The sequence below is a fragment of the Montipora capricornis genome, chromosome 3 (assembly GCF_036669925.1).
Source record: "Montipora capricornis isolate CH-2021 chromosome 3, ASM3666992v2, whole genome shotgun sequence".
NCBI classification, from domain to species: domain Eukaryota; kingdom Metazoa; phylum Cnidaria; class Anthozoa; order Scleractinia; family Acroporidae; genus Montipora; species Montipora capricornis.
Window position 1 is genome coordinate 45,915,332 of NC_090885.1, and position 27,857 is coordinate 45,943,188.

The following is a 27,857-nucleotide window of genomic DNA, read 5'->3' on the forward strand; positions in this document are numbered from 1 at the left end:
GTGAGTCAGCAGCGTCACATGGACAGCACCATAGGCCTCACACACGAAATAAACCACAAAATGCCTTGATACTGGCGTCAGCAAACCCATGCAGGGAACAATTGACATGACCTTGATACATGCGATACACAGATCTGGGAACAGAGACCTCCTTTGCGGTTCTTAGATCGTCCAACCACCCAATCCAACGTTTCCTCTCCTCATCCTTTCACTCGTCATCCCAGTCAGCCTTATTTGCACAACTCTTGAAACAGCACCCTAACACTCACAACTACAGGGCCAATGCCCACCATTACAATATGCAAAAATTGTTCGTTTTCACCAGTAAGGCGCTTGCAGAGGTCAATCCTATCCCTGTTCATTCCCCCTTGTCTTTATCCCGTGCATAGTTGCGACACAATATTCTTCCTTCAATTCATATTCAGTCAAAAGTTCCTTAAACAGATCCTTCATTTTCCAATTATGATGCTTCTTTTCTCGCATCACTGGGATAAGATCAGCTAAATAGCTTGGAGCTAATTGATGAAGTACTTTATAAACCAACAATAAGATCTTAAAGACAATTCGCAGGGTCACTGGCAACCAGTGTTAATCAAAGAGAAGTGGAGTGATGTGACAATATCTAGGCATAGAAAAAATGAGACGAGCAGAAACATTGGGCAAGTCCGGCAACGGCTCATTTTGCGGCTCCACCAAAGAGATCACAAAGATATGAAAATTTATCAACATTCGAAAGGGCCGTATTCGAGTGGATGAAAATTTCATAGCAGTCCCAGAATTCTTCACACTCCTCGAATTTGCCATTAAACCCCTTTGCCTCTAATTTTGGAAGCCTGAAACGCATACTAGGTTGAAAAGTGGCTGAAGTAACTTGCGCACTTTCACTAGCATTAGTGCTCTCTTGTGCTCTTGATGATGACCACTTAAACGTTTAGGCCTCAGAAGGTCATCCAAAGAAGCAATTAAGGGAGTTGTTTCTAAAGAAACTGTGGCGCTGCATCAGAGGGGAAGTAGTACAAAAAAATTTAGTTTTATCAACAAAGTTGATAATGTAAACTGACCACCGTACAGGGATTGTAAAAGCTGACGCTTCAAGCATTAGCCCTTCGTAAGCACGAATCGAGGAATTATGGATTGTGTGTAGTTTCTATAGTAGAGTAGGAACTACACTATTGGTGGAAACATAGCAACATGAAAAACTGGAATACAATATATAGATTAAGCCAAGCCTAAAAGCAGAGCTCCCGGCTTGTTTATTCTTACTAGCTGTAGGATTAGTGAAAATAAAAGGCTTTGGAACTCTCCGCCTTTTGGTTTTCCCGGATATTGCTTAGTTATGTAACATTTTCTTTGCTGCCTGAAAAACCGTCTGATCGCATGAATCATGAAGGGATGAGTGTGATATCAGTTTTTCCACAGAATTCACCAGTTAGGCATTTAATTTGTCTTGAATCGCAAGAGTTTTAAAAGAAAACAAGCAAATCCTCAGCAAGCGAAACAGCAAAACGACTAAACCACGTTTTAGAAATATGCATCCACTTGAAATAACTCATCCGTAGAAATAACAAATGGTTTAGCGTCCAAGAAAAGAATTTGTGGAGTAACTTCTTCCACCAACTTTAAGCTACATTTGTATTACTAGTGAGCATTTTGTCGTTCTCATTCTCTTTCTCTCTTCTTTCGTTTCTGTTCTTCTGACATAAGCCGTCCAGGCATCTTGCAACCTTAGGAGATTCGAACCTAAAAATCTTAAGACATACCAAAAACTGCAATTCAGAGCAAAAAGCAGCCCTAAACAAATTAAAAATAAACACTCAGCTTTAAGTTTATATCCCTCCAATGCTTGACTTGAATAACTACAGCTATATTATGTTAAACCTGGATTGAAACCAGCAAAAAATGCAAGAAAAATATATTTTCCGAACCGTACCTGAACACAAAAAGCATCGACTGTCAAGAGCTTTTGCTGACGTAGCATGACTGTGTAGCCACGTCGAGCCACAGAAAGAGCGCGAAAAATGAAGCCTCGTTAAGGTGTGAGTGTAAGTGTCTGACCTGGCTTGAGCTTGCGATCCAATCAACAACCAGTCCTGGGTCTAAGGTCTAACTTGAGCGATGTTCAGAAGAATGACAAAGATGCATCTAAACTAGTTGATCGTCATTTTAATCTCCCTAACCACTCCAAACAAAACATGGCTATCTGCGGCCTTTTCCTACATCAAGATACGACGGAAAGCCACAAGAATCTGGAACAAAAATTCATCTTCCAAATCGGCACCCTTAATCCCCACAGTATTAACAAACGCTTTTCATTTAACTAATGTATTCCTGTTTTTCACATTGCCATGATAATACCAATAGAGTAGCTCTTACTGTACTATAAAAACTACACACAACCCAAATTCAAGGAAGTAATTGTTGTGCTTATTTCTCCTTTCATATCGCCAGCAGTACGACCTTCCTCTGCAACGTCCTTGTCGGTTATGACCTCCACGCTTACGAGGCCATTCAAAATCTCTTCATCTAGCTGTTTAAGGCTCCATGGTTAACTGTTCCTCCAGACTTCCCTTCAATTTTCGTAAATCTCGGTCTTGCTTCTGGTGTACATTTGTCCAGATGCAACAATCTCCTTTGCTTCGGGAAGAATTTTGGTCTCATGTCCACCTCGTCTTTCCTTTTGCTTTTACAAGCTCTGCCACTTCTTCTGGAGTCAAAATGTATTCGGCTTGTAGGACCAAGCGTGCAGGAATATCTCCCGGCGCTGGTTCCTGATCAAAAGGACTGTATCTTTCTGGCTAACATATGCGTTTTTATTTTATTTTCAATCTGGCTTAAAAGCCTTTCCATCAATACGTTTATGCAATATCAAAATACAATAACACGGGTTACCCTTATCTCATCAACTATCATGACACAACCACTAAAGCTCATAATTATCCTTTGTTTCATTAACATGTGTTCGTTATCTCTGGTTATCATTCATTCACTAAATAAATGTCACACTTTGGCATGTGTTGCGTTACAATTTAGCTATTATCAGACAGTGGGCGTGGTATTTTCCCAATATAACTTAGTAGTTTAGAGGCTGCCAGTGTGAGGTTACAGTACATGTAGTTAAAGCCTCAAAAAAGGTTGAGAATTGATCCCAGTGTTCTGGAAGGAACTAGGTCGAGAGAGAGAGAGAGAGAGAGAGAGAGAGAGAGAGATGTTGAAAGGGTCCTGTTAATATCATCATATGATCAGTACAGTATCTCTTTCTGCACTGACACTAGACCACACCTTTGATGAAAGTGTCACTAAATTTCATAACAGTTACCTCCCAACTGCAGAGTCCCTCTGTTTGTGCACATCTCTTATCGCCACACACAAAATGACCTGAAAAGAAAAAATTATCTTGTGGGCAACGTTCATTCTTTTTCCACGGGTTCTTATTTTTGTTTTCTTGACAGACATGGATAAAACTGAGTCCAACATTTCATCAAAAAAACATGCAAAAAGTTCCTGAAATTTTGATGTAACTAAATACAACCACTCTTACTAGATTCATTTCAATCTTTCATCCAAAATACACCTGTAAAGGTAGTGGTTGTTCATCGTCATAATTATAAACTAATTACCATTTGTCTGACAATGTGGTAGAAGGGACTACATCACAAGACAAATGCGAATTGGGAATTAATAAGTAAAGTATGATTGTTCGGGTGAGTGTAATCCTGAGGAGGACTTCAGGACTAGATGGAGATAAATAGATAGTTAAAAAAAAGTTGTACAAATAACAAAAAAAAAAATTATAAGCAAGGAGAGGCCATAGATATATATATATAATATCAATATACCGCTATCATGATAACAAAACAACAAACTAAATATAAAAATATTATCTTAGCTAAAGCCCTAGATTTGCATGCGTGCACATAGCTGGAATATACGAATGCTTGCAACCATCGGTGCACAACCGGTAGGTTATTAAAACCACGCTGGCGTCTCGTATTGTAAGCCGCATGGTGCCTTAAGGGATTGGAGACTATCACATAACTTAACACACTCTGTCGAAAAGTGATGCAAAACCATGCCTATGGATAGGAAAAGTTCCGGGGAGATAAAGAATAGCGTGCGCCTTTGCACCCTTTCAATATCGTCAATAAGATACGCGGCCAACGCATGATGGAATATCTGCGCGCTGTATTCCATAACAGGTCGTATTGTTGTGCAATAGAAATTAACTATATCTTCTGGCAGAATGCCTACTTAGGTGGACAAGAAAGTAAAGCCATTTATTTGCTGTTTTGATGGATCCATTTACACGTACATGGTTATTCCACTTTAGATTACAAGAAATTGTCATGCCTAGAATCTTAGCCTTGTCTACAGTCTCTAATTCCTTGCCATCACCATGGTATTTGTGTCTCACCTGGACGATCGTACTTTGCTCAATTATGATATGACTCCTGGGTTCAAACCATTTACGATGGTACAGTCAAACCTCAACTATCCGGACAATTATCCGGATAATTGAAAATATGAATATTAATGCACCAAAAACAAAACTGATCTTTGCTGAATAAACCATGCGTAGAGGGCTTTATCAAGCTGTTTGTTATGTGCAACTTTCAATGATTTTTGTTCTTGTCCTTCACCGCCCTCCGAGTTGTCAGCGAACTTCATGATTTCATGGCTATTGCAGATCTGCTGCTTCCTCATGAAAAATAATTGACTGTTTACCTTTTGTGGAAAGAATAGAGTACTTACGTTTTGTGGCAATGATGACTTAATTTTGATACGAATTCAAACCACACTGATTGAGCTAATGGAGTATGGAATTTCTCTTAGCAACGCAGCAAATCTGACTCAATCAGACCTCAGTGAAATGGACTGCATTAGTTATGGCACATGTGAGCATAAAACACATACAGATGTGTGTTTTGAAGTGGAAAAATCCAGTTTGAAACAGAATTTCATCTCATAATTTGAAGGAAAAACGTTTTGATGTGGATCATAAAATATGACTAATTTAATCTGCAAAAGAAAATGGGACCAGAGAAGCAAGTCCGGATAATCAAGGTGTGGATAATAGAGGTTTGACCGTAATTAGGAAAATAATTGACTCATTAATCAATTAAAAAGGAAAGGAAAGGAAAGGAAAGGAACTTTATTTAAGTGTCTAGTCGTTCTAGCGCTAGAGCGCTAATTGGGGACACTGTAAACTGAAATTAACAATGAAAGTAAATCAAGTCAAATTCATCATTCGTTTTGCCTTTTCCCCTACGTTCTATGTGAATGGTACTAATGACCAGTGCTGTTGACAAACACTGTTGACAGCATCAACTGACAGTGTTAGGTGAGATGGATGGTTTTCTGTAAAAGTGTCTTTGAAAAGATAACAATATAAATTTGTCCAATCTATGAGCCCATTTCACCAGCCCATGGGGAAACTCTTAACAGCTGAGGCTAGCAGTTTTGATTACAAGATATCATGAGTGCAAGTCTTAAGTAAGGTACCCTAGATACATGAAAATTATCTTTCAATATTTGTAATTGTATAGCAGCCACTTATATGCAAATATCCGAATGATACACATGTACAATTATAACCCCCTCAAAGGTCGACAAAATAATAACAATCAGTTTTTCCTTTTCTGCGTGCTTTTCAGGTTTCCGTTTCACATTTGTTTGCTTCTTTTTTTCTATGTTTGGCTTTTCCCACTCTAAATCAGTTTAATCCTAGTTCTCACTCATGGTAACAGACTTTGAAGGAGCTAGCTATAAGTCCTTTTAAGTGTGATTCATCCCAGTTAAGCAGCAACTTAAGCAGTGGCAACGAAAGCCTGAAAAATATCCAGGGTTGAACAGAGCTCAAACCCATGCCCATGGATTTGCACTGCACTTCTCCATCAACTAAGCTATCAAGCCAACGGTGACCTGACCACTTGAGATTTTTTTCAGACTTTCTTCACTACTACTAAAATACATGTAGATTTAGCCAAGCCTAAAAGAGGAGCTCCCTGGTTATTTATTCTTACTGCCTGTAGGGTTAGTGAAAGCGAAAGGTTTGGAATTGTCCGTGCTTTGATGTTTCCAGTTGCTGCTTCAAATAATGAGATCATTTTCATTGCCTAAGTAGTGAATTCCACTGTAAATTTTACGCTAAAAACCGATATCACATGAATCATGAAGCGATGAGTATGATATCGGTTTTTTGAGTGAAAATTTACTTTGGAATTTACCAGTATGGCAATGAATTTTTCTTGCACCGCACGCGTTATAAAAGAAAATGAGCACACCCTCAGCGAGCGAATGGAAAAGGACAAAAGCCATTTCAGAGGCAACTGTCAATAGCCAGCAAATAGGAATCACCCTAAAACTAGAAGGCACAAAAAAGAACTTTGTCAGTTCAAGGTCAAAGAAGTGTTTTTCTGATGTACTTTAATTATTCCACTTTATCTCTGAAAACGAGATCATTCACATTTTGACGTATTTCATTGAAACACGCCAGGTTGGCTTGGAACAAGAATCGGCAAAATGCAACCAAGAAAGGACGAGCTGAAAACTAAAGTTAGTGAAATTTCCCCCTAATTTTACCAGAAATCATTGTGATTACGTGTTTATAACATAAGGGCAAAATTTTCTTGCCACTGTCGAGGCACATCGAAAACCAGTTGGGCAAACGGATTAAAAAGCACTCAAGTTGTTCCATTGCATTTTAGAGCAAAACAAACAAACAATTAAATCAACTTTTCTTTATGTCCAAAGGAGTAGAGATGATTGTTATTTACTTCCAGTTGACAATAATAAATCGATTTTCATTCCTGAACAAAGAATTTGTGGAGTAACTTCTTGCACTAAGTATGAGTTATTACTTGTATTCTGTTTTGTCGTTGCCATTCTCTTTCGCTCTCCTTTTGTTTCTGTTGTAGTCATAGGTCCTCTAGGCATTATGTAACCTTATCAGAGCTTCTAAAGATATGCCAAAAATTGCAATACAGCAGCTCTAAGCAACACTCAGCTTTTAACAATTATTCCATGAGCACGCATTGGATATGAGATGATAGATAGCCAACGAGGCGCGTAGCGCCAAGTTGGCTATAATCATCTCATATCCAACAAGCGCGAGTGGAATAATTGTTTTATTAAAAACGCCCCCAAAATATAGAAAACTAGACTACAATAAAAATTAAAAGGCCCAAAAAATCATGCATATGCTTGCCGTGTTTGTAGATCATGGTATAATGGCTCATAATCCATGATGGCTTAGCCAATCAAAACTCTCGAATTGCATTATCCAGTGATCCAGTTTTTAATAAAAGTTTATATCCCTCTGATGCTTGACTTGAATAACTGCGTACCCTCCAGTGTGGACCACAGCCATCATATGCATGATGTCAAACTGGATTGAAACCAGCAAAAAATGCAGAAAGAAAACATTTTCCAAACCGTTTTCTACATGAACACGAAAAGCGTTGACTGTGTAAGAACTATAGTTGATGTGGTATGGCTGTGTAGCCACGTCGAACGACAGAAAGTGTGCGAAAAATGAAGCCTTGTTTATGTTAATGTGAGTTAACCGGAGTTGAGGGTGCAATCTAATCTAAAACCAGTACCTGGTCAGCGGTCAACATCAAAAAAAACAGCTGACCTTGGTGAGCTCTAAGCTTATCTCTTTCGGTCACAACAATTCTAGTTCTTACTAAAAAAATTGAAGTAATAAGTTCTTACTAAAACATTTAGTTCTAAAAATGAGCAATAAAAAAGCAACTCCATCCACCAGTTCATACAAAACCCCCGGAAATTGAAACAGCTGGATTTTGGTAGAAACTTCCAACAATAGGCCTTATTCACGATGGCCGGCATGTTGGTTTTCAAATTGTCATGCAAACTTAGCCATGTGTTATGCTGGGGGGCAAACATTGGAAAAAAAGCAAATTGCTGAAAATCGGCTCGTCGAAATATTGAAATAACATTATAAAAAGTCCATTTTAGTATTTAGAGCTACGGTAAGTGCTGTTTATAATAATTTTATATCTTTTGATTGCCTTTGACATTTTGACTTTGTACTTCGTTATCTGCTCATTTTTCACAAAAAAAACGTCTAAGTAACTTGTGTAATGATTGTATTTTACTGCTTAGGTGATAAACATTCAATGAATGTAAAGCAAATCATCTGTGTAGCTAAGATGTTGGTTATAACCTCTCAAACTTGTGTTCTTTGCCCCCTCAGAAGTGTGTCGCTAATTTGCATGATAATAGCAAATCCAACATGGTGGCTACATAATCTTGAATAAGGTCTATTGTATGAGGTCTGTTTCAGTGATATTTAGGTTGTACTCTTTATTATGCAACTGTCTTTGAAGGCTTTTCTCGGTCTCCAATCGTATCATCCACGCAACATTAAAATGCAACAGGAACACGTCTTTTTACAGAACCGATTTACAAATAAACTTATTTCTGCGGTTGTGATTTGGCGCATTCTTCATTAAAAGCCTCTGTTGTGGAAGATGTACACAATTACCGATGCTTTTGATTTTGCTGATGAAATTCGAAACCTTTCTGGTCAGTTGTATGAGCAAACGGATGGAGTGGCTATGGGCTCCCCCCTTGGCCCGCTAATGGCGAACGTCTTCATGTGCCACCTCAAAGAGAAACTCACACGCGATGGCTTGATGCCTCATTTGTACAGAAGATACGTTGATGATACTCTTGCAAGAATGCCAAATACTGATACTGCCACTATGTTTCTTACTACCCTGAATGGCCTACATCCCAGTCTATCATTCACGATGGAGCTTCCTGTTGATGATAGGATCCCTTTCATCGGCATTGATATCATCAAGAATGGAACAAAACTTGAAACTCAAGTCGATAGAAAGCCAACCAATACTGGCTTGCTCTTACATTTCCACAGTTATGCTGATAAACGCTATAAAGACTCTTTATTAAAGACAATGTTACATCGTGCTTATGCGCTATCTTCCACAACAGAGGCTTTTAATGAAGAATGCCCCAAATTGCGCTCCATTTTTAGCCGTCTTGATTACCCTTGGAGTCTTATTGATTCTGTTATTTCCAATTTTGTTTCTTGAAAACCTTCTGTAGGCACAGCGGAGAGAAATGCTGACGAGAGCAACATAGTCAGAATTAATCTACCATTCAAAGATCAGGTTTCAGCTAATTCTGTTCGGAGGCAGGTGCATGATCTCAGTAATAAGATTGGCCTCGCTTTGCAGCCAGTTTTTGTAAGCAAGAAATTAGAACAAGACCTAAAACCTAAAGAAGCCAAGCCGTCAATTGTTAATCAGCAATGCATTGTTTCTCATTCTGTATGTGATCTGTGCAATGCAGATTATGTCGGCTATACAGCCGGACACCTTTTCAACGTGTCGCTGAACACAAAAATTCTGCAATTGGCAAGCATTTTTATGAAGCGCATGGTAGGAGGGATAATTTGAATGAGAGTCATTTCCAGATTCTGAGAAAGTGCCAAGGCAAATTTGATTGTTTAGTGTTTGAAATGCTTTATATTAAGAAATTCAAACCTAATCTGAACGTGCAAACGGACTCCATACGTGCAAAACTTTTTGTTTAACCCGTAAATTATTTTCTCTTATTGTTCGTTTTAGTATTCATAGAACTTATTTTTATACATTCTTGACTTGATAATGACGTTATGTTAACGTCAAAACGTCGTCGATTTAAGCTCTTTATAGCTTTTTATCGTTACTTTTTTAAATCTTACAATGTTATTAAGCAACGTTTTGTCGCAAGTTTTTATCGTCAAGTGTTATTCTAAGTCACTTCATAATAATAATAATGATAACGATAATGATAATTTTGGGACAAAGGGGTGAGGAATTAATATCACACGAGATAGCTAGAATTAATAGCAAAGGAGAGGCAAAAGACAGTAGTGGGGGAAAGTGAATCCCTTATTAGAGAAATTTTATCTGGACTGTTGACATGACATGTCTTCATTATTTAGCTAACAAATTTTGGTAGTTAAAGTCTCCTGCCCCCAATTCCTTTTTCAATTTCAAGGTTTGGCAACAGCGAATGGGAACTGAATCCACACTTGGTTTTGATTTGTATTAAGTAATGATCCGTGTAAGGTGGATAGCAATTTCTTTTCTTATGCGGCAACGGTGCTTTCCCCACATAGCAATGTTATCATTTTTTACACAAAGAATGCATAAACCTACAGGAAGGCCGTTAACACAATAAAATTCATTTACAGCCCATTTTGAAAGGGTGTTTTTTTGTGTTAAAAGATTTTGACCAACAGGTGACCAACAGGTTACCGACAGGTTACCAACTGTCGGCCGACTGTCGGCCGACAGGTAGCCTATATTTCGAGCAAAACCTGTTGGCCGACAAACGGCCGGCAGGTTTTTTGGGGAGCTCTTCTTCACAATTACCCAAAAATGCGAACTAAGGGACCGAACTAAGCAAGGTACAGATTTTGTTAGCTTGATTTATACAAAAAAAATATTGATGCAAAAGTAAATAAATATTGATACATGGTTTTTAGAAAGAGCAGAAGGAAGTTTTCAGGACAGTCGATCGATAATAAGATATTTTGCCATCAGCAACAAAATTTACGACATATTAAAAACAACATTATTTTTGAACCGTGAATATAATTACAATGACTTTCGACACCATAATTTGCAGGTTAATTGAATGTTCTCCTGTGTGCACCAGAGAAATCTATGCATTACCCCAGCCCCCTCAAACCTAACAAAATACGCACAGAATACTCTATGCACAAAGACACCACTAAGGAGGGGAGTGACAGGCAAGACTTCATGACACAAGAAATAAAAATATGGAGAAATGGAACGCAGATTCCAACTGGGTTTGGCAACCCAGTAATGATCGCAAACTTTTAAGTTAATTGTAGTAAAAACTGTTCATCTTTTGTTCAATGCTTACAGCTGATCAATTTTTCAGAAAGCCATTTGTATGTTGTTTGTCTGTTTCTATTCCCAGTGAGATGCTAACATTATCAGTGATCTGAAAAGTAAGTTTTATACCATTGACAACTTGTAGTCAAGGTTTGTAGTCTGCAATAATTATAACTGATCTAAGTCAAGAATAAACGACTGAAAGCATTCTCAATTTTACGACATTTGCAGTTAATTCACATCTTATGCTTTTGCTCGGTCAAGATTAATTTTTTCAATGAAAAGTATAAAGTTAAATTAATTTTCAATGTTATTCAAAAAAAGGAAATCAATGTTACTTTCTGTTATCTTTACTGTTATAGATCGCAAAAATGACACCATAACATGTTCAAAATTAAGTAAACAAAGTAAGCTTTTTTTTGACGGGCCATGTTCAGTGAACAGTATGCATCCCCTTGGGGTTTTCCCATTTTGTTTTGTTCTGGCTTATTTTAAAATATCAAGTTTCATTTGATGGTTTAAAATGTCACCAACACATGAAAGAAACTGACATTGTGACTCAACCAAAGCACATTACCAGTTCTGCTGTTGAGATTTAAAAGTACGATTGTTAACATACATCTACTAATTTATTCGGTTACCTTTAAATGTAATGAAACTGTGATAAGGCAAACGTTTTTTAATCATTTGTGCTTATAATCATGTAGACCAAAAGATATTTGCCTGTTTGCACTTGATTGAATGGTGGCTAAGGTTTTGTTGCAAGAAATCACAATAAAGACCTCACTCAAGTCCTGCCTCGAGTCTTGGCCTTGACCTTAGTTTATCTCTTTAAATTCCAGTAAAAAAATAACTGCCCTTACCATTGCTGGTGCTATGGGACATATATGGTCCAAATATGGAAATGGCATGGGGGAACCTATGGCCCATACGTGGGTATAATTTGTATTTCTTATGCTATGGGATTGTTACGTATTTCGTAAAGTTCCATATATTCCCCATAGGATCTGGTATGGGAATGACATGGGACAGTCCCATACCAATCCCACTTGTTGACTGACTAGTCTCTATGGGATTGCTACGTATTTTGTAAAGTTCCACATATTTCCCATAGCATAAATCTGAGGAAAGGTATGTGACATTCCCATACCAATCCCATATGATCATTGACTCTTCTCTATGGGATTGCTATGGGTAATTTTGATGAAGTCCCATACCAATACCATACATCATCCAGGACTTAAACATATGGGAAGTCTATGGGATATGACTGACTAATGTACCCATAATTCAACCACCACAACCTATATCCCCATACCATACTTTACACTGGTAAATTGACTGATTGCATGGCTATAGCCCCTATTTTAATCTTCTACTTATATCAATCAATTGTAGTAACCTAAAAGGTATATACATTGTTGTCAATAAGTGAACCACACAGTCAGTTTCACATTCTTCACATATTTAATTGCTCCACATGTGGAGCTCCGCTTTTAGGCTTGGCTAAATGTATATGTGTTTAATTATCCCATATAGCCCTGCAAACATGTATATTTGAAGAATCATGATTACACTTCAAGGCAAGTATCTTTCAACTTCCACCCACAAGTCAGGTAAATGGGGTGTCTACTGTAAAATCTCTAGGAATTCTTGCACTCAGGTTTAAAGGTTAGCAATGTTAAAAGCCTCCATGTAAAAAAAGTGTCACCTTTTCCTTCAACAACTTCTTTTTCAATTCTCCATCTCAAAGCAACCTACCACAAAACAAATGTATAATCTTGAGAAAAAATGTTACCAGAAGCTGAACCATAGTATTAGGGTCAGTGGCTTCTTCATTGATTCACTATCAAAGTAAAATTAATGTGAACAAACACAGATCGAGAGAGAAGACACAAATTGGTGGGCAAGTTGAGCAGGGAATGCCTTCAGTTTATAAGAGAGGAGGATGTCATGAGGAATAGTGCTGAATGCTTAACTGAAGTCAAATGAATAGACCCATATAAAGTCTGGATCCCTATCCAACCATTTCAGCCAATAATACTGGGACTTCACAAGTGTCATTGTGGTTTTTAGAATCTTCTTAATTTATAGGCCATTCGATTGCGTCTTGAGGACTTGGGAAATCTGACTTGAAGACTTTAGACAGCTCAAACTTAAACGGTAACTGTTATGAAATATTTTTCTGTCAGAGAAATCAGTCGCATTTTATTGCACCTAGTTAAGGGCAATTCCTTTGGGATAGGGGACACATGGCAAGTTTCCATAGACAGGGCACAGATTATTGCTGATGGAACAACTTCATGGTCACCAGAGCCAAGAGATGAAAGACATGTCTCCATACCCAAAAAGGGAAACCCATCTGGACCAGAGGTTGTGAGCTTCAGCTGTGCTAAGAACCTTGGACAGTGTGTCAGTGGAGAGCGAGGATACAAGTACCAGGTGGTATGAGAATCAGCTGAGAAACGAAGTATGCCAGATCAGATTCATCTCTTGGAAGTACTGGTTGATTGCACTTGGGATTAGAATGGAGTTTACATTTTGGCTATTGTTATTATTATTATTAAATAAAGTTATTATTATTGGCTACTACACTTTGTTCCTGTGATTTTATTCACAGCCTCCCAACAGTTCTTTGATCCAATTCCATGTTTTCTGTTCTCGTGGTGAATGGATTGCATTTGATTCTTGCGGATGAGATTAATGATGCTTTCTTGTTGGTCGTATTTATTTCCTTCCTTGATGTGCTTATTTCTTTTCTTGCAGAGATCAGTAAGTCAGATTCTGCATAGACCAGATCTGGAGGATGGTAGAGTGAGGTAAGAACATATATAGAATTGATGATGGACACCTCACTCCAAAGGCACTCGACATCATTATCCAATTTGAGACATGTGATCTTCCAATCATTCCTACAAATAAAAGCGACTCCTCCACCAATGCACTGGTTTCCACAATCTTTCTAAGAAGGCAACAGATGTCAGGCCATACTTGATAGAATGATACAGTAAATCCACGCAAGTACAAACCTATTGTTCAAGAACCTGTTAGGCTAAAATTTGTCACTTACACCCCCTCTATACAAGAACCTAATAAGCTTAAAATTTGAAACAAGTTCTGATTTTCTACAATCTAAAAAAAATGTGTGCATTTGGCAAATAAAATAACTTGACATTTCGGGTTCTCTCCGGAAACAAGGGTCTGTCACCACTCAACTACTTTATATCTATTCCTGGCAATTATTCTTGGGAGTTTTTTCTTAAGGAGGGATAACAATCATTCTGGTTCTGTGTCTTCAAGTGTTTCCCAATTATACCTCGCTAATTGTCTCATTTGACTCACCTCGTGTCTCGATTCATCTTTGGGCCAAGCGCTCGAGTTACAAGACTAATATAGTACATGTATGTCTTGTTGTAATACTCAGTTACAGTACTTCATCTAGCTAAGGATGTGCTTTTTCTGAACTTAATACTCCTCTGTGGGGATGTATTACAGAACCATGGGCCTGCAACTTTGAAGTGCTTCAAATGCAGTAAAACCATCAGAAAGAACCAAGGAAGAGCAACTTGCGTCGGATGCACTCAGCCGTATCATCTTAAATATTTAAGTGCAGAATTTGAATATTCTTCAAAATGCGACATGCGTTTCAACAACGCTAAAGATCCTATGCCACATAAAGATCTAATCGAAACAGCGATACATATGGTTTTGCAGAATTATCTGAAGCTGTAAATCAACGTGGCATTAAGTTTTTACGCCAGAAGATTTGGCTTTGGAGAAAATTCGATTAATTGGTTTACGAGCTATTTATTCGACAGATTTCAAGCTGTTTCCCTGGATAACGAGTTGTCGAGTCCCTTAGCTGTTCTAAGTGGAGTGCCTCAAGGGAGTAGCCTTGGTCTGGATTTATTTACGTTGTATATTAATGATCTGCATCCTGTGTTGATGTCTGTAAAGTTATGATGTATGCTGATGACACAGTTATCTTTTTTTCAGCTCCACTAATATCGGAGATTGAGTTACAGTTAAATTTGGAACTGATTAATCTGTATGAGTGGCTGTCTAGAAATAAACTGATTCTTAATTTAAAGAAGCCTGAGTTCATGCTTTTTGGCACCCACAGAGACTATGTCGCCAAGACATAGATAGGGCTCATAATGTTGGGTGGAGAATCTGTGAAACACTGTGATGCCTTTAAGTACCTAGGCGTGGTTTTGGACAATAGTCTTTCCTTTAATCTGCATATTGACTATGTGAAGAGGAAAGTTTTTAAAACAGTAGGGATGTTCTCAAGAATTAGATCAGCATTAACAACTGAAGCATCGAACCAATTGCATAAATCAATGATACAACCAAATTTGGAATCCTGTTGTGCTGTTTTTCATGGCTGTGGTAAGGAAATTGAAGAAGAGTTGGAACGCCTGCAGAGACGTGCTGCTAGGATAGTGCTAAAGACGGTGCATTTGTCCACTCAAGATATGGCTTCTGGTTTTGGTTGGGACCCTCTTAAGACGAGAAGAGAAAAACATTGTCAATCTTGTCAAGAATTGTCTTGAAGGACAAGCTCCAAGTTATTTCTCAGATTATTTACGACGGCGAACTTATGATATTCATGACTGACACTAGGTCTAAGGATAGGTTATCTATTAATAAAGTCAATCTCAAGTTGACTAGGAGGGCCTTTTTCTATAAGGGGGCTACCCTATTTAATGGTTGTATGTAGTTTTGTTTATAAAATGGCTACTTTTATTGATGATAATTATGTAATGTATTCCAATTACCTATATACCTAATTAATGTTTTTATTTTTTAAAACTATTTACTCATTTATTTTTACACAGGACCCATATTGATAGCAATTTTTATAAATGAACTGGTCATCCTGTTTATTATTATTATTATTATTACTGTATTATTATTATTATTATTATTATTATTATTATTATTATCATTATCTTGTTTTCGCACATTGGACTTCCAATGGAACTTCCGTACTCCAGGAAGCTTGGTGACAACAAGTCTCCTCAACCTTCTAGGACCTTCCTAAGAATCCTTCCCGTGTTCAGAATAACACTTTTCTGAAGCTCGTCTATCTTGGTCTCTATACCAATATTCTCTAGTCTCTTCTTTAGATCTTTTGGAACTGTTCCAAATGTTCCGATTACAATAGGAATTACCATTGTTTTCATTTTCCATAACTTCTTCAATTCTCTTGCTAGATCCTGGTATTTCACTACCTTCTCGACTTCTTATTGATCTTCTTACCCACCCAGTCATGTCTCCTTTTATATTCCTTTTGTGCTAATTTAGGGCATTCACTCACAATATGATTTATGCTTTCATCCACCTTTCTACACATTATTACTATTATTATTATTATTATTATTATTATTATTATTATTACTACCGTACCTACATATCAATGTTTTTTTACTTAGTATACGAAGTTACATGCTTAAAATAGTATAATACAGGGGCCAGGCTAGTTATTTTTGAATGAAATGATATAATCCTCGCAGTTATGAATGCAATTTTAGCAAATGAGTTGAGAAGACTGAAAAATTCACGACTTCCGCAGGATTTGAACCCGTGACCTCACAATGCCAGTGCACCACTCTAACCAACTGAACTACATTGTATGAAGCCACTGATGTTGGGGGCTGGCCATTTGTGGGTTCAAATATTTATGATAGGTCTAAAAGGTTGTTTCTTTCCCTCAAATGGTCACCACCTTGCTGCCCTAGCTCTTCTTGTAGCACATATCCCAAGCAACTTTAAAGTTCTCCATGGAAGACTGGATAATAGTGGCTGATTGTCCTCAGAATTTGGAGATTTCCACAAATAAAGAAAGGCGCATCCAGGAGAATGACCCAGCAGGCAAAACTGTAAGGCACAAACAAGGGACTGCAGGTCCTTCCGAAAACAACTACATTTGGTAGACCAACTGGAAAGCATAGCCCTGTCTTCTTTTAGCTTACCCTCACAAAAGCGGGCCTGCATTTTTATGGAAACAATGGTGCCACCCATAAACTCAAGAACCTGTGTTAAGTGAAAAGTTATCTTGGGGGCAAGGGCAATATTTACCATTATGATGATATTTACCACTGTATGGCATCTGGAAGTACATTAAAAAGAAATGTGGCACTACGGAGACCAAAGGGGAGGCCTTTGTCAAAATAGCAGGAATTCCCATTCCTCATGATGAACTGGAATAATAAGGAGGGCTAACTGGTCTAGTCTTCATCAAAAAACAGACTTGACCATGTTCAGTGACCAGGGAAATGGCAATGTTGACGAAATGTATTGAAGGGTGAAATGCTCTATGGGTACATTTGCATTTAAGGTGGCTCAAACCGGTTTCAAGAATTTGCACAGGCTTGGATGAAAGTCTTTGCAAAGTAAAAAAAGATTCTCTGCAGCAGATATAGAGCCACCTTAAAATCTTCCAATTGTGAAGGTGGCTATGAATCTGCTCCTGAGAATTTTCTTTAACTTTGCAGAGAGTTTTATCTTAGCATGCTACTCTCTCTCTAGCAAGAAAAAACTGGGATCACTGATTTCCTTTTCGAGATAAAAATTATATGCATTCAAGACCAAATGAAAGGTGTTTTTAGGTGACTCTTTTGTTGCCATGGCAACCTAATATGTCACATTAATGAATGGGTCTTGTTAAGCAACTATTGGTGCCTCATATGGTATCACAACTTTGCCGTTACATGACAAGTTGGGTAGATTCAATCCTTCAAAATAGTACAGTTTGCTGAAAGTGTTAAAACTGGTTTGAGGCTCCTTCGATTCTGAGCATCTCTCAGCAATTTTCATCTAAAACCGTGCAAGACAAAAAAATCGAAAATTGCTAAACTTTGTCACAATAAAGGACTACCAAAATCATTTTTAGAAAAATATGTTTTAGTTTGTTTCCATAATTATTTTACCTGGACCGCGACTTTTTCGTCATGGGGCCTTGTGAGTGAGTGAAAACGAATCCAAGATGTCACTTGTTTGAATCCCTCTTTTTGAAATATTAAGGAATGAGTAACTTGAAAATCAATATAACATGGCATAACTACAGAAATTCATTCACCCTTTAGCGCTGTTAACAGTACGTATACCAAAACTGGAATTTTTGACCGAATTTTAAAACTTAACCTTTTTTAGATTGATTACAGAGTGCCAAATTTGTGCGAAATTCGACCGTCAAAAAAGCATCCTGGTACATGGCTTTCTCAAACGAGACTATATTCACTGGAATAAGCAATGTTTCTGCTGCAATTAAATTCAATAAAATGTTTGGGCAAATGAAACAGAGGATTTTTGAGACCCAATTTCAACATGCTGTTTGTCAACAAAAGTCGACCATTGACCACCAAAGCAGAGGCAAGGTATATTGAAATTATACACACTAATCTCGGTTTATTCACTGAACAATTCAAGACTTTATATTTACTGGAACTACTGTAGGTCAAGAGGAATATATCATTGAAATTTAACTGTCTTGGTTTAAAAGTGCAATATCCGGTAATTAAAATAACTGACATAAAAATTTGCATACTAGTGAGATTTATTCCATTCCGTACTTCTATACAAACAAGTTTCCTTAATTCACTTTGTGACCATTCCTGCAAAACAAGCAAAGAAAGGTATCCTCCTTTACAGAGCACAAAATCACTTTGCGAAATCCGCAGATACTACCTATTACAGTCTTAATGTCACAAGCAGATTACCCGGCCACAAGAAATGGACCCTAAATACACTGCTTCCGTAGTGCCGCAGCCGTGTTGTTGGATATAGAGGGGGACATTGGGGTTTACGGTATTGCGGTATTGAGCTTTTTTTCATGCAGTATTTCAGTAATTTGAATTTTTACGTGCGGTATCGTGGTATCATCTAGCCTGACGGTATGCGGTTTTTCATCATTTTGGCTGACGGTATTCGGTAAAAGAAGGTCCTTCACGGTATTGTGGTACCGTTCATTTGCCCTCTCCTGTCTCATAGACGTCATACAGGTCAATACATTATGCAAAACAAAACACAGTAACGTTAAGTAAGGTATAAAGTATGTAAGGGTTGATTAAGGTTTTGCCATAATGGTAAATGATCACACAATTTCTGACAGTGAATCTACAATGTGATTGTTTTTGCATCCAATTACAATGACTCGTTTCTGTTGAGTTACCTGACCCCACTTTTCGATCTGTGAACCGGTAATTCGAGGTCTTCAAGGTCTTCTCACATTTTCTGGTCTTTTCTCGGAATGGCTGAGGCTGCTCCAGATGACGAGGTCATTATTGACTGTGTGGCTGCTTTTTTTAATGAAGAAGGCAAGGGGGGTGAACAGTATCGGAACAAGATAAGTTTCGATGCGCTGTTGCGAAAGGCGAGAGAGGATTTGGGTAGGTTGTTTTATTTGTTATGCAGAGTGTTTGATAGCTTAATGACCATAGACAGATTAACCTCAGTTGTCTCAGAATAGTCCCACATATAATTATGAATACTCGTACTAGCTGAGCGTATGGGAGGTTCTTTTTGTTTTCGGGCACGCAAGGTAAAATATATGGGAGTTTATAGCTGTTGGGGTGACTTCCTGTATAACACTCAATATCAAGCTCAAAATGGTTTATTATGTCCATAATGGTTTTGCATGCGCTGACTTTGTCAAGGGTGGCCAATAAAGGTCTCAAAGGGGGGTTACCGGAAAATAAATTGGTCCTTTCACAATTCACAGGAAATAAAATCGGCCTTTCACGTTCCACAAAAAGAAGACATTTTCCACACAAATTAAATTTACATAATTTACGATTTTACAGTTGCTTTTGTTGTGCCATCCTTGGAAAATCTTCAAGGTAGTAGTGACGAGGAAATTGAGGAAACTGCTGACGAAAGTGCGCCAATACACCTTATTCCAAAATGGCCGCCATTTAGATATTCTTTTGTTTTTATTGAAATTAGACCTTGATGCCTCGTTCAAGGCAAAATATTCTTTTGAATTTTCAGCTCAAGAACGAGGCACGTACTGTAAGAGGATTTTTATTCATTATAAGACCTCACACTTCACTCGATGCTTTTTGTTTTGCATTCACCTACCAGAAGGTTGAACGAATGCAGTTTTCCTTTCGTGAAAAATAGCAAACAAGTTGTGAATAACTTCACCGTCGAACTACCAAAATAACCAAAATACAGGGACATATGATCCATACATGCTTGCAATAAATAAACACGCTACATAGATGCAACTTAAAGGGAAAGTACGGTCCACATGGCGTGGTGGTCTGTGGGTTTTAGTGAATTCTATTGACCACAAGTATGCTAATTCCGTTGTCTGTGTCGAAAACACTAATGCTTACACTATCCAGAAACTAGCGCGTGTATGTTAAGGTGGCTCAAACCAAGTCTTCTCTCGACTTTTGACGTAGATTCAGGAACATGTGGTCAGAGAACATGAGGATTTGAGAGTTGATGCGAAAAAATGCCTGAAAAATGAGTTACACGTATCCCTCAATGTAACGACACAGCTGAACCTGAAAAAAGAATATGGGTGCATAGGAATCCTTTCTTCAACACGGAAACCGCAATAGCCCAAACAATTGTTTTGGCCAAAAGACAGAACTGGAAGCCCACTAAAACTTCGCCACCGTGCCACAACTTCAGTCATAAATAGCTGTAACTTCGCTAGAACGGCAAGTCAAGTGCAAGTCAACTTTTTAAAACTGAGCAAAGGTTAATCCACACTCCCCTTTCACTGCCATGTGGGATGCCCATTCATCTGGGCAGGCGCAATTTTTCTTATTACATCTCCACGATGACGTGGGCAAATCTTCGTACCCAAAATTATATCATCTATCTCAAAAACACCTTCAAAAGCAATGAATTAATAAGAAATCAATAACCGTTAGTTTCACGGGCAGTGATACAATCCGGCTGTGCTGATCAATGTACTCGATTCAGGGACAACTGAAAAAGTGAGAGCTCGCAGTCTTACATGATTAAATGGTCTTACATATCTTTCTTACTCGATTTCACAATTGGAGAGATTGCTGCATACCCGTCCACAAAGGAGCATTTACGTCTGCAACGCTAGCCGCAGTGCCTTAGTTGACTTAGGGTTAAATTGAGCTGAGTAGACTGGCTAGTGCCGCAGTGGCACGGTGCTTGGGGAACGTGGTATATCCAACAACACGACTGCAGCACGGCAGCACGGCAGCACTGCGGCACTAGTGTTTTTAGGGTCCATTTCTTGTGGCCGGGTATTCTGCTTTTGACAGTAAGTCTGTAATAGGTAGTATCTGCAGATTTCGCAAAGTAAAAAAAAAATTCCAGTTTTGGTACATAGTACCATTAACAGTGCTAAAGGGTGAATGAACTACTCTAGCTGTGCCATGTTGTTTTGATTTTCAAGTTACTCATTCGTTATTTCAAAAAGAGCGATTCAAACAAGCGACACGTTGGAGTCGTTTTCACTCGCTCACAAGACCCCATACCGAAAAAGTCACGGTCCAGGTAAAATAATTATGGAAACAAACTAAAACGTATTTTTCTAAAAATGGTTTTGGTGGTCCTTTATTGTGACAAAGTTTGGCAATTTTCGATTTTTTTATCTTGCACGGTCTTAGGTAAAAATTGCTGAGAGGTGCTCTTAAGCTTTCAGGGTTCCTTTCAGATGGCACAAATGACAGGTACTGTAGTACACCACTTAACAATGTCATTTTTGGAGACCAAACCAAGGGGGTGAATTTGGAAATTATGGAAGAGGGGGATATAAAGGAGCCCACCAAGCTACCAAGCCAAGCCTTTTTTTGGACTGAATTTGGCTTAAGAGCAGAAAGGGAGCACCCATGAGAAAATTATCCTCACTCCAACATAGTTAACACGAATTGGCTTCCCCTGCGAATTTCAAAAGTAAGTCAGCTTTATTTAAAGAGGGTAGCACATAACATATACTTGTGATAAACCAGTGGCCCTATATCCTAATAATAACAAATAAGATCGTTTGAATGTGTCCTTTAGCAGCATGTCGTGATGTGGGATATAGATCAATTGAAGCCTTTAAGTGCTACTGTGGTTCTTTATTGACTCAGAGCTTTCGCCCATCTACGGCATCATCAGGGATCAGGTTTCGATGATGCCGTAGATCGGCGAAAGCTCAGAGTCAATAAAGAACCAGAGTAGCACTTAAAGGCTTCAATTGATCTATATCCCACAACAAATAAGATTGAAAAATTGACATGATTGTCTGGCTTCACCCCAAGTAATTTCTGTGATTTGACTTGCTCAATCTAACTAACTTTCTTTTCCAGACGTTTGCCAGTTACAAGTACACTTTTCGTTTTAGAAGCATTGAGGGTCTGAAAGTTGTTGTTGGAGGGAATCGGCTGCTGATGGCTGGCTTAGTGCAAAGCAAATGATTTAAGTTTTGCGATTTAAATTATCATTTGTGCCAGGTCTGTGGGAGAGAAGGCAGTGTTGACAAGAACGCATCTTTGTTCTTGATCGCTACCATCTTATTGGTATTGGTTTTGACATTGCTTATGGTACTTGCCAGTATGGAATAGCAACATCAGAGTCCATTGAGGGACTATTGTGGCCTGCCTGATCAATGGTATTGGACCCAGAAACGTTCTGGACATCAGTGTGTTGCCTTTTGCCTGCTGGTTCACTGGTATCACAATGGGATGTGAGTCCAAAGAGGGATCAAAAGGAAAGCAAGAAGTTGTTCCCTATATCCCATAATGGGCAAGTTGTTTTGCATCAGTAGGAGGCAAAGCACTTCATTAGTTAAGCCTGATGAATTCATATTGGGGCTCAATAAAATGTGTTAAGTAAACCTGCAGTTTCACAAAAAGTGGTGAATGGCAAGATGCTGGCTGTGTAAATGGTAGCTGTGCTGCCAAATACAAAATTGCATGATCTGAGTACCGCCAAATAAGGAAAAGGTTGTGGGATAAGAAGGTGCAAATGTTATTGCTTCCTAACACTAACTTTAATTTTTAAATCTCACATCAAAACAGACAGACATACCAGTACATGTAAGTGTCAACTAGATGAGAAGCAAAAGACAAAATACCTTGTTCTCCTTGTATCTACTAAGGTCAGAGATGCAATACTCCTTGAACAGTTTATCATAATACTTCTTTGCCAGACTCTTTTCCCTGAAAATTATGCAAAAAACATAGTCAATTTGGACAACAAGGTTTTTAAATATACATGAAACAGGATATTAATTTAAAGCCTTTTCGTCTTTTTTTTACTTTCAAATTGTTTTTTTACTTTTATGGCTACAATATGGATTATCAATATATCATGGTTCGTACAACTTCAGACAAATACAATTCAAGAACTTTTCAAAGACAAAATACAGTTTTCAAGGACTAAAGTTTATTCAATAAAATGACATTCTTGGTCCCCTTTTTGAACACCCCAATTAGCTAAAACACTTGGAAGTCACTTGCGAATTTTAAATAGACCAGCCACGGTTAATCACACTATACAACTTTTCGTAATAACACTTTTTTGAAATGAAAACAGTCACAGAAATAGTATTTGAAGATAGAAAAATCATATTGTTCACAAAAATGTTACAGCAGCCTTTCAAAGTTTCTGACTTTCTATTTAGTTTCTTCTCAACTTCTCGCAGTTGTAGTGTCTTACATGTATCTTTGGCTGCATTGCTAAGTGCCGACAAGAGTCAGCTGCCCAGTTTCTTCAGCTTTTAGCTTTTACACTCAAATAATCTGCTGACTACACACAAGGCAGTGAAAATTATTTTAGTTAAACCCTTTTTTTCTTTTCCTTGATATCCTCAATCTCATCCAAGACTTGCATTCTCTTTCTTATTTTTTGTCTTCTTTTTGTCCCTTCGGTTCCGCAGATGCCTCTCACATTTTTGTCGTGAAGCTGCTACAGCAAGGAGCTTTTTTGCAAACGAAGAGAGAAACCAAAATATTTACACAGTGCAAAACACTTCTCTCCTTTCAAGAAATGCGTGTGGCGGATAACCCCACAGCTTGGTGCAATGTGCATGAAATTGAGGTGAAGAGGTAGGTAGTTTCATTTCATGCATGCCTTCGCGTTTTATAGCGCGCGCGCACGTGCGGAGCACCATAGCTAAGAAAATATGGTAACCCATCGATGTGAGAAAATTTGGTTTTATAGCCACGACGTCATGAACGTCCGTCCGTCCGTCCACCCCTTCATGTATGCCAATATGACCAGTACACGTAACCACATCATGGGCTCAAGTTTAGAGCTCATCCAGAAGGCAATACTCCATTTGACACTGTAACTAGTTTACAGCATACACCCTTGAAAACAAGGTATCCACTGACCAGTAACACTAGCCTGTGTACAGACCGCCCCTCCCCTCAAAAAAAAAATCGGAGAGGAACGGTCTGTGATTTACCGTTAGTAATCGTGTTCCGGAATAATTTTGCATACATTATTTAGTAATCTACGCTGACCAAAATTTGCGTGGCTCATATTTCGTTTGGAGCTAAATTCTCAAAATGGTGGTCAATGGTAGATTTCAAACGTGCATTGAAGAGCGTCTCCGATAGTTTTAAGATACCTTGGCTTTATAGCATAGAAGCACTCTTTAAAGGAGAGGATGTATTTGCAAGTCTTCCAACCAGGTACGGCTCTGATCTTCAAAACAGCACAGGTCGTTGCCGATGAGCTGTTATTTTCCTCGGTGTGTACATTCTCAAATCTTCCATGGCATCACGCTTTGTAGATTGTACTTGAGAATGGCTAGACTGGTTGGGATTACATTGACTGGTAAGGAATAGCGGGAGACGTTTTCGAGTGGACTATCTTTCACCTCGTGAAGAGCGCTTTCGTTTCTTTTGCGCTGACAATTCCTACAAATGTACGTCGAATCGATTTCCACTTTACACTCCATAGATAACAATTCCGCTCGTACTTTAAAAGAAAAACCTCTTTGACAATCAAAAAGATTTTTATTCGTATTTTGTACCGTGCTCGAAGTACACACGAATTTTCTCTCACGGTGGTTCTCACGGAGCCAATCAAAAGTCGTTGTTTCAATGATGTAATGATCGATGGGTAATAACCAATCAAATCATTTTCCACACATTCCAGGAAAAATCACGTGGTATGGAACACGATTATCAACGGTAAATCACAGACCGTTCCTCTCCGATTTTTTGTTGAGGGGAGGGGCGGTCTGTACACAGGCTACAGTAACACATGACCATATCGCGGGGTCGAGGTCAGCTGTTTTTTTTTTTTTAAGTTAAGGGCCCACTGACGGATTTTTCGCGCGTTGCTAAGGAAGTGAAATGTTACTTCCGGTAACTGACGTCATCAAATCATGAGCTGACAAGAAAACCCACTCACAAGCAAAAATCACCGCACAAACTGTTGTTTCCATCGAAGGTTTTTACTCGCCCTTCCTCGCGCTCGTTCTCAGATCAACTGCGCATGCGTAAACGAACTGACTTCCGGTTTGAGAAAAAAGCTAAATTTCCGGCGGTTTTAAATTGAATTAAATTTTTTTTTACATGGCACGTTTCACCCCCAAATACAGAATATAGCTAAGCATTGATTTTTTAAAATCATCTTTTTTGAAAAAGTTATGGGTATTTCAGTATCGTTTATGTCTTTAAAAAGAACATTTTTCAAAATAAAAAGAAAACCATGCTTGGTTGGATGCAAAAACGAACACAAATTATCAAACCATCGATTAAATACCCAAATTGCGTAGCACGGGGACAAATTTAGAGTTTTCTTTTATTGGTCACGTGACCATGGGCGTGGTATGATGACGTCATATTTAGGGTCATTGGCTTACAAAAGTTGGGAACTGACCAAAATAATGACAAATTCTCTCAAATTACTTAACCATTACATCCTTAGCAACGCACCCCAAAAAATACGTCAGTGGGCCCTTAACCCAGGACTGGTTGTTGATTGGATCGCAGGCTCAAGCCAGGCCAGACACTCAAACTCACACCTGAACAAGGCTTAATTTTTCGCACTCTTTCTGTGGCTCGATATGGCTACACAGCCATGCTACGTCAGCAAAGCTCTTGACAGTCAATGCTTTTCATGTTCAGGTAAGGTTTGGAAAATATATTTTTCTTGCATTTTTCCCTGGTTTCAATCCCGGTTTAACATAATATAGCTGCAGTTATTCAAGTCAAGCATTGGAGGGATATAAACTTAAAGCTGAGTGTTTATTTTTAATTTGTTTAGGGCTGCTTTTTGCTCTGAATTGCAGTTTTTGGTATGTCCTAGCATTTTTAATTTCAAATCTACTAAGGTTGCAAGATGCCTGGACGGCCTATGTCAGAAGAACAGAAACGAAAGAAGAGTGAAAGAGAACGAGAACGACAAAACGGTACATCAGTAATAGCTTAAAGTTGGTGGAAGAACTTACTCCACAAATTCTTTTCTTGCACACTACATCGTTTGTTATTTCAACGGATGAGTTATTTCGAGTGGATGCATATTTATAAAATGTGGTTTAGTCGTTTTTTCCTTTGTTCAGGAATGAAACTTGAATTTTTATTAACTGGAATTAAATAACAATCATCTGTACTCTTTTTGGACAGAAATATTCGATCTTTCGCTGGTTTGTTTGGCCTTAAAATGCAAGCGAACAAGAAGTTTTTTTACTCCCCTTGCATAACTGTTTTTCAATGTGCCTCGACAGTGACAAGAATTTTCCAGTTATGTTCTAAACATGCAATCGCAATGAGTTGTTGTAAAAGTCTAAGGAGAAATATCACCTACTTGTGTTTTCAGAAGTTTGTTTAGAGCATGCACAGGTAATTTGTTGGAGATCTTGTTTGAAGTTTGTCCTTTCTAGCCGATTCTGGTTCTAAGCCAAGCTGGTGTGTTTCAATGAAATACATCGAATTGTAAATGATCTCGTTTTCAGAGAATTTGGAATAAATAAAAGTACATCAATAAAACTCCTTGTTTGACCTTGAATGGACAAAGAGGATCTGTCACATCACAAGCTATAGTACGTCTGTGATTTTAGCGTGATTCCTATTCGTTGGCATTTGACAGTCAACTCTGAAATGGCTTCTTTCCTTGTCCGTTCGCTTGCTGAGGATTTGCTTGTTTTCTTTTAAAACTCTTGCGATTCAAGAAAAATTAACTGCCTAACTGGTGAATTTGACAGTAAATTTTGCTGGAAAAACCGATATCACACTCATCCCTTCGTGATTCACGTGATCAGTCGGTTTTTCAGGTGAAATTGACCGTGGAATTCACTGGTTAGGCAGCAAAGAAAATGTTACATATTTAAGCAATATCCGGGAAAACCAAAAGGCAGAGAGTTCCAAAGCCTTTTATTTTCACTAATCCTACAACCAGCATGGGAAACCACACTCTGAGAGCCGTGGAGTGCCAATATTACATAAATTACCCTCACTAGTAAGGAGAACATACATAAAGACATCAAGTCCTGATATCTCATCTGAAAATTCCATCACCAAGATCAACTTACCACATACTTTCTGGATTGTCTTCTTTACTCCAAAGAAACCTTCAATAAGCAAAAAATGTTAGGAAAGGGGTGTACATGTATCAAATAGAGGTCTATGCTTCACAATACAACTCAATAAAGTTACTCAGACTGACAAAAATAGCAGTAATAGCACATGCTGCACATCCAAACTGTTCAAAGCAAAGGGGATAAGGTATAAAAGAAAGGTAGAATTCTAGCCACTTCCCAGTTCTAATAAAAATTCCCACTAGGATGTGCTATGGCTGTGAAAGCAAACCTTTGCCATCATGTTTAAGCGTCATGTCAAAGGTTTTAGAATATGGTCATTCGGGAAATTAGAATAGATAGATAGATAGATAAATAGATAATCCTTCATTTATCCACGGACAATTCATCAGCTAGAAATAATAAAAAGCATTTAAATTATACATCAATTATAAGCAATTTGCCAGTAAGCCAATTTTGCCAATAAGCAAACTTGCCAGTTA

General features: G+C 38.2%; 1 protein-coding gene and 1 long non-coding RNA gene across 3 annotated transcripts in view; one reads left to right on the forward strand and one right to left on the reverse strand.

Moving 5' to 3' along the window:
• The window catches only part of LOC138043275 (protein FRA10AC1-like), a 119,662-nt gene that overhangs the window by 49,505 nt on the left and 42,300 nt on the right, over nucleotides 1-27,857 (reverse strand). The window contains exons 7-10 of one of the 2 annotated variants that reach the window (XM_068889467.1): nucleotides 27,370-27,408; nucleotides 22,957-23,041; nucleotides 12,607-12,652; nucleotides 3,317-3,375 (exon numbers count right to left, since the gene is read on the reverse strand). In XM_068889467.1, coding sequence (XP_068745568.1) covers nucleotides 3,317-3,375; nucleotides 12,607-12,652; nucleotides 22,957-23,041; nucleotides 27,370-27,408 — 229 coding nt within the window. The remainder of the gene's footprint in view (nucleotides 1-3,316; nucleotides 3,376-12,606; nucleotides 12,653-22,956; nucleotides 23,042-27,369; nucleotides 27,409-27,857) is intronic. The other variant, XM_068889468.1, reaches the window with a different exon arrangement.
• Nucleotides 10,347-14,943, forward strand: LOC138043277 (uncharacterized). The gene is made up of 6 exons (XR_011131221.1): nucleotides 10,347-10,441; nucleotides 10,981-11,011; nucleotides 12,435-12,478; nucleotides 12,990-13,058; nucleotides 13,662-13,714; nucleotides 14,714-14,943. It is a non-coding gene; the product is annotated as an uncharacterized lncRNA (long non-coding RNA).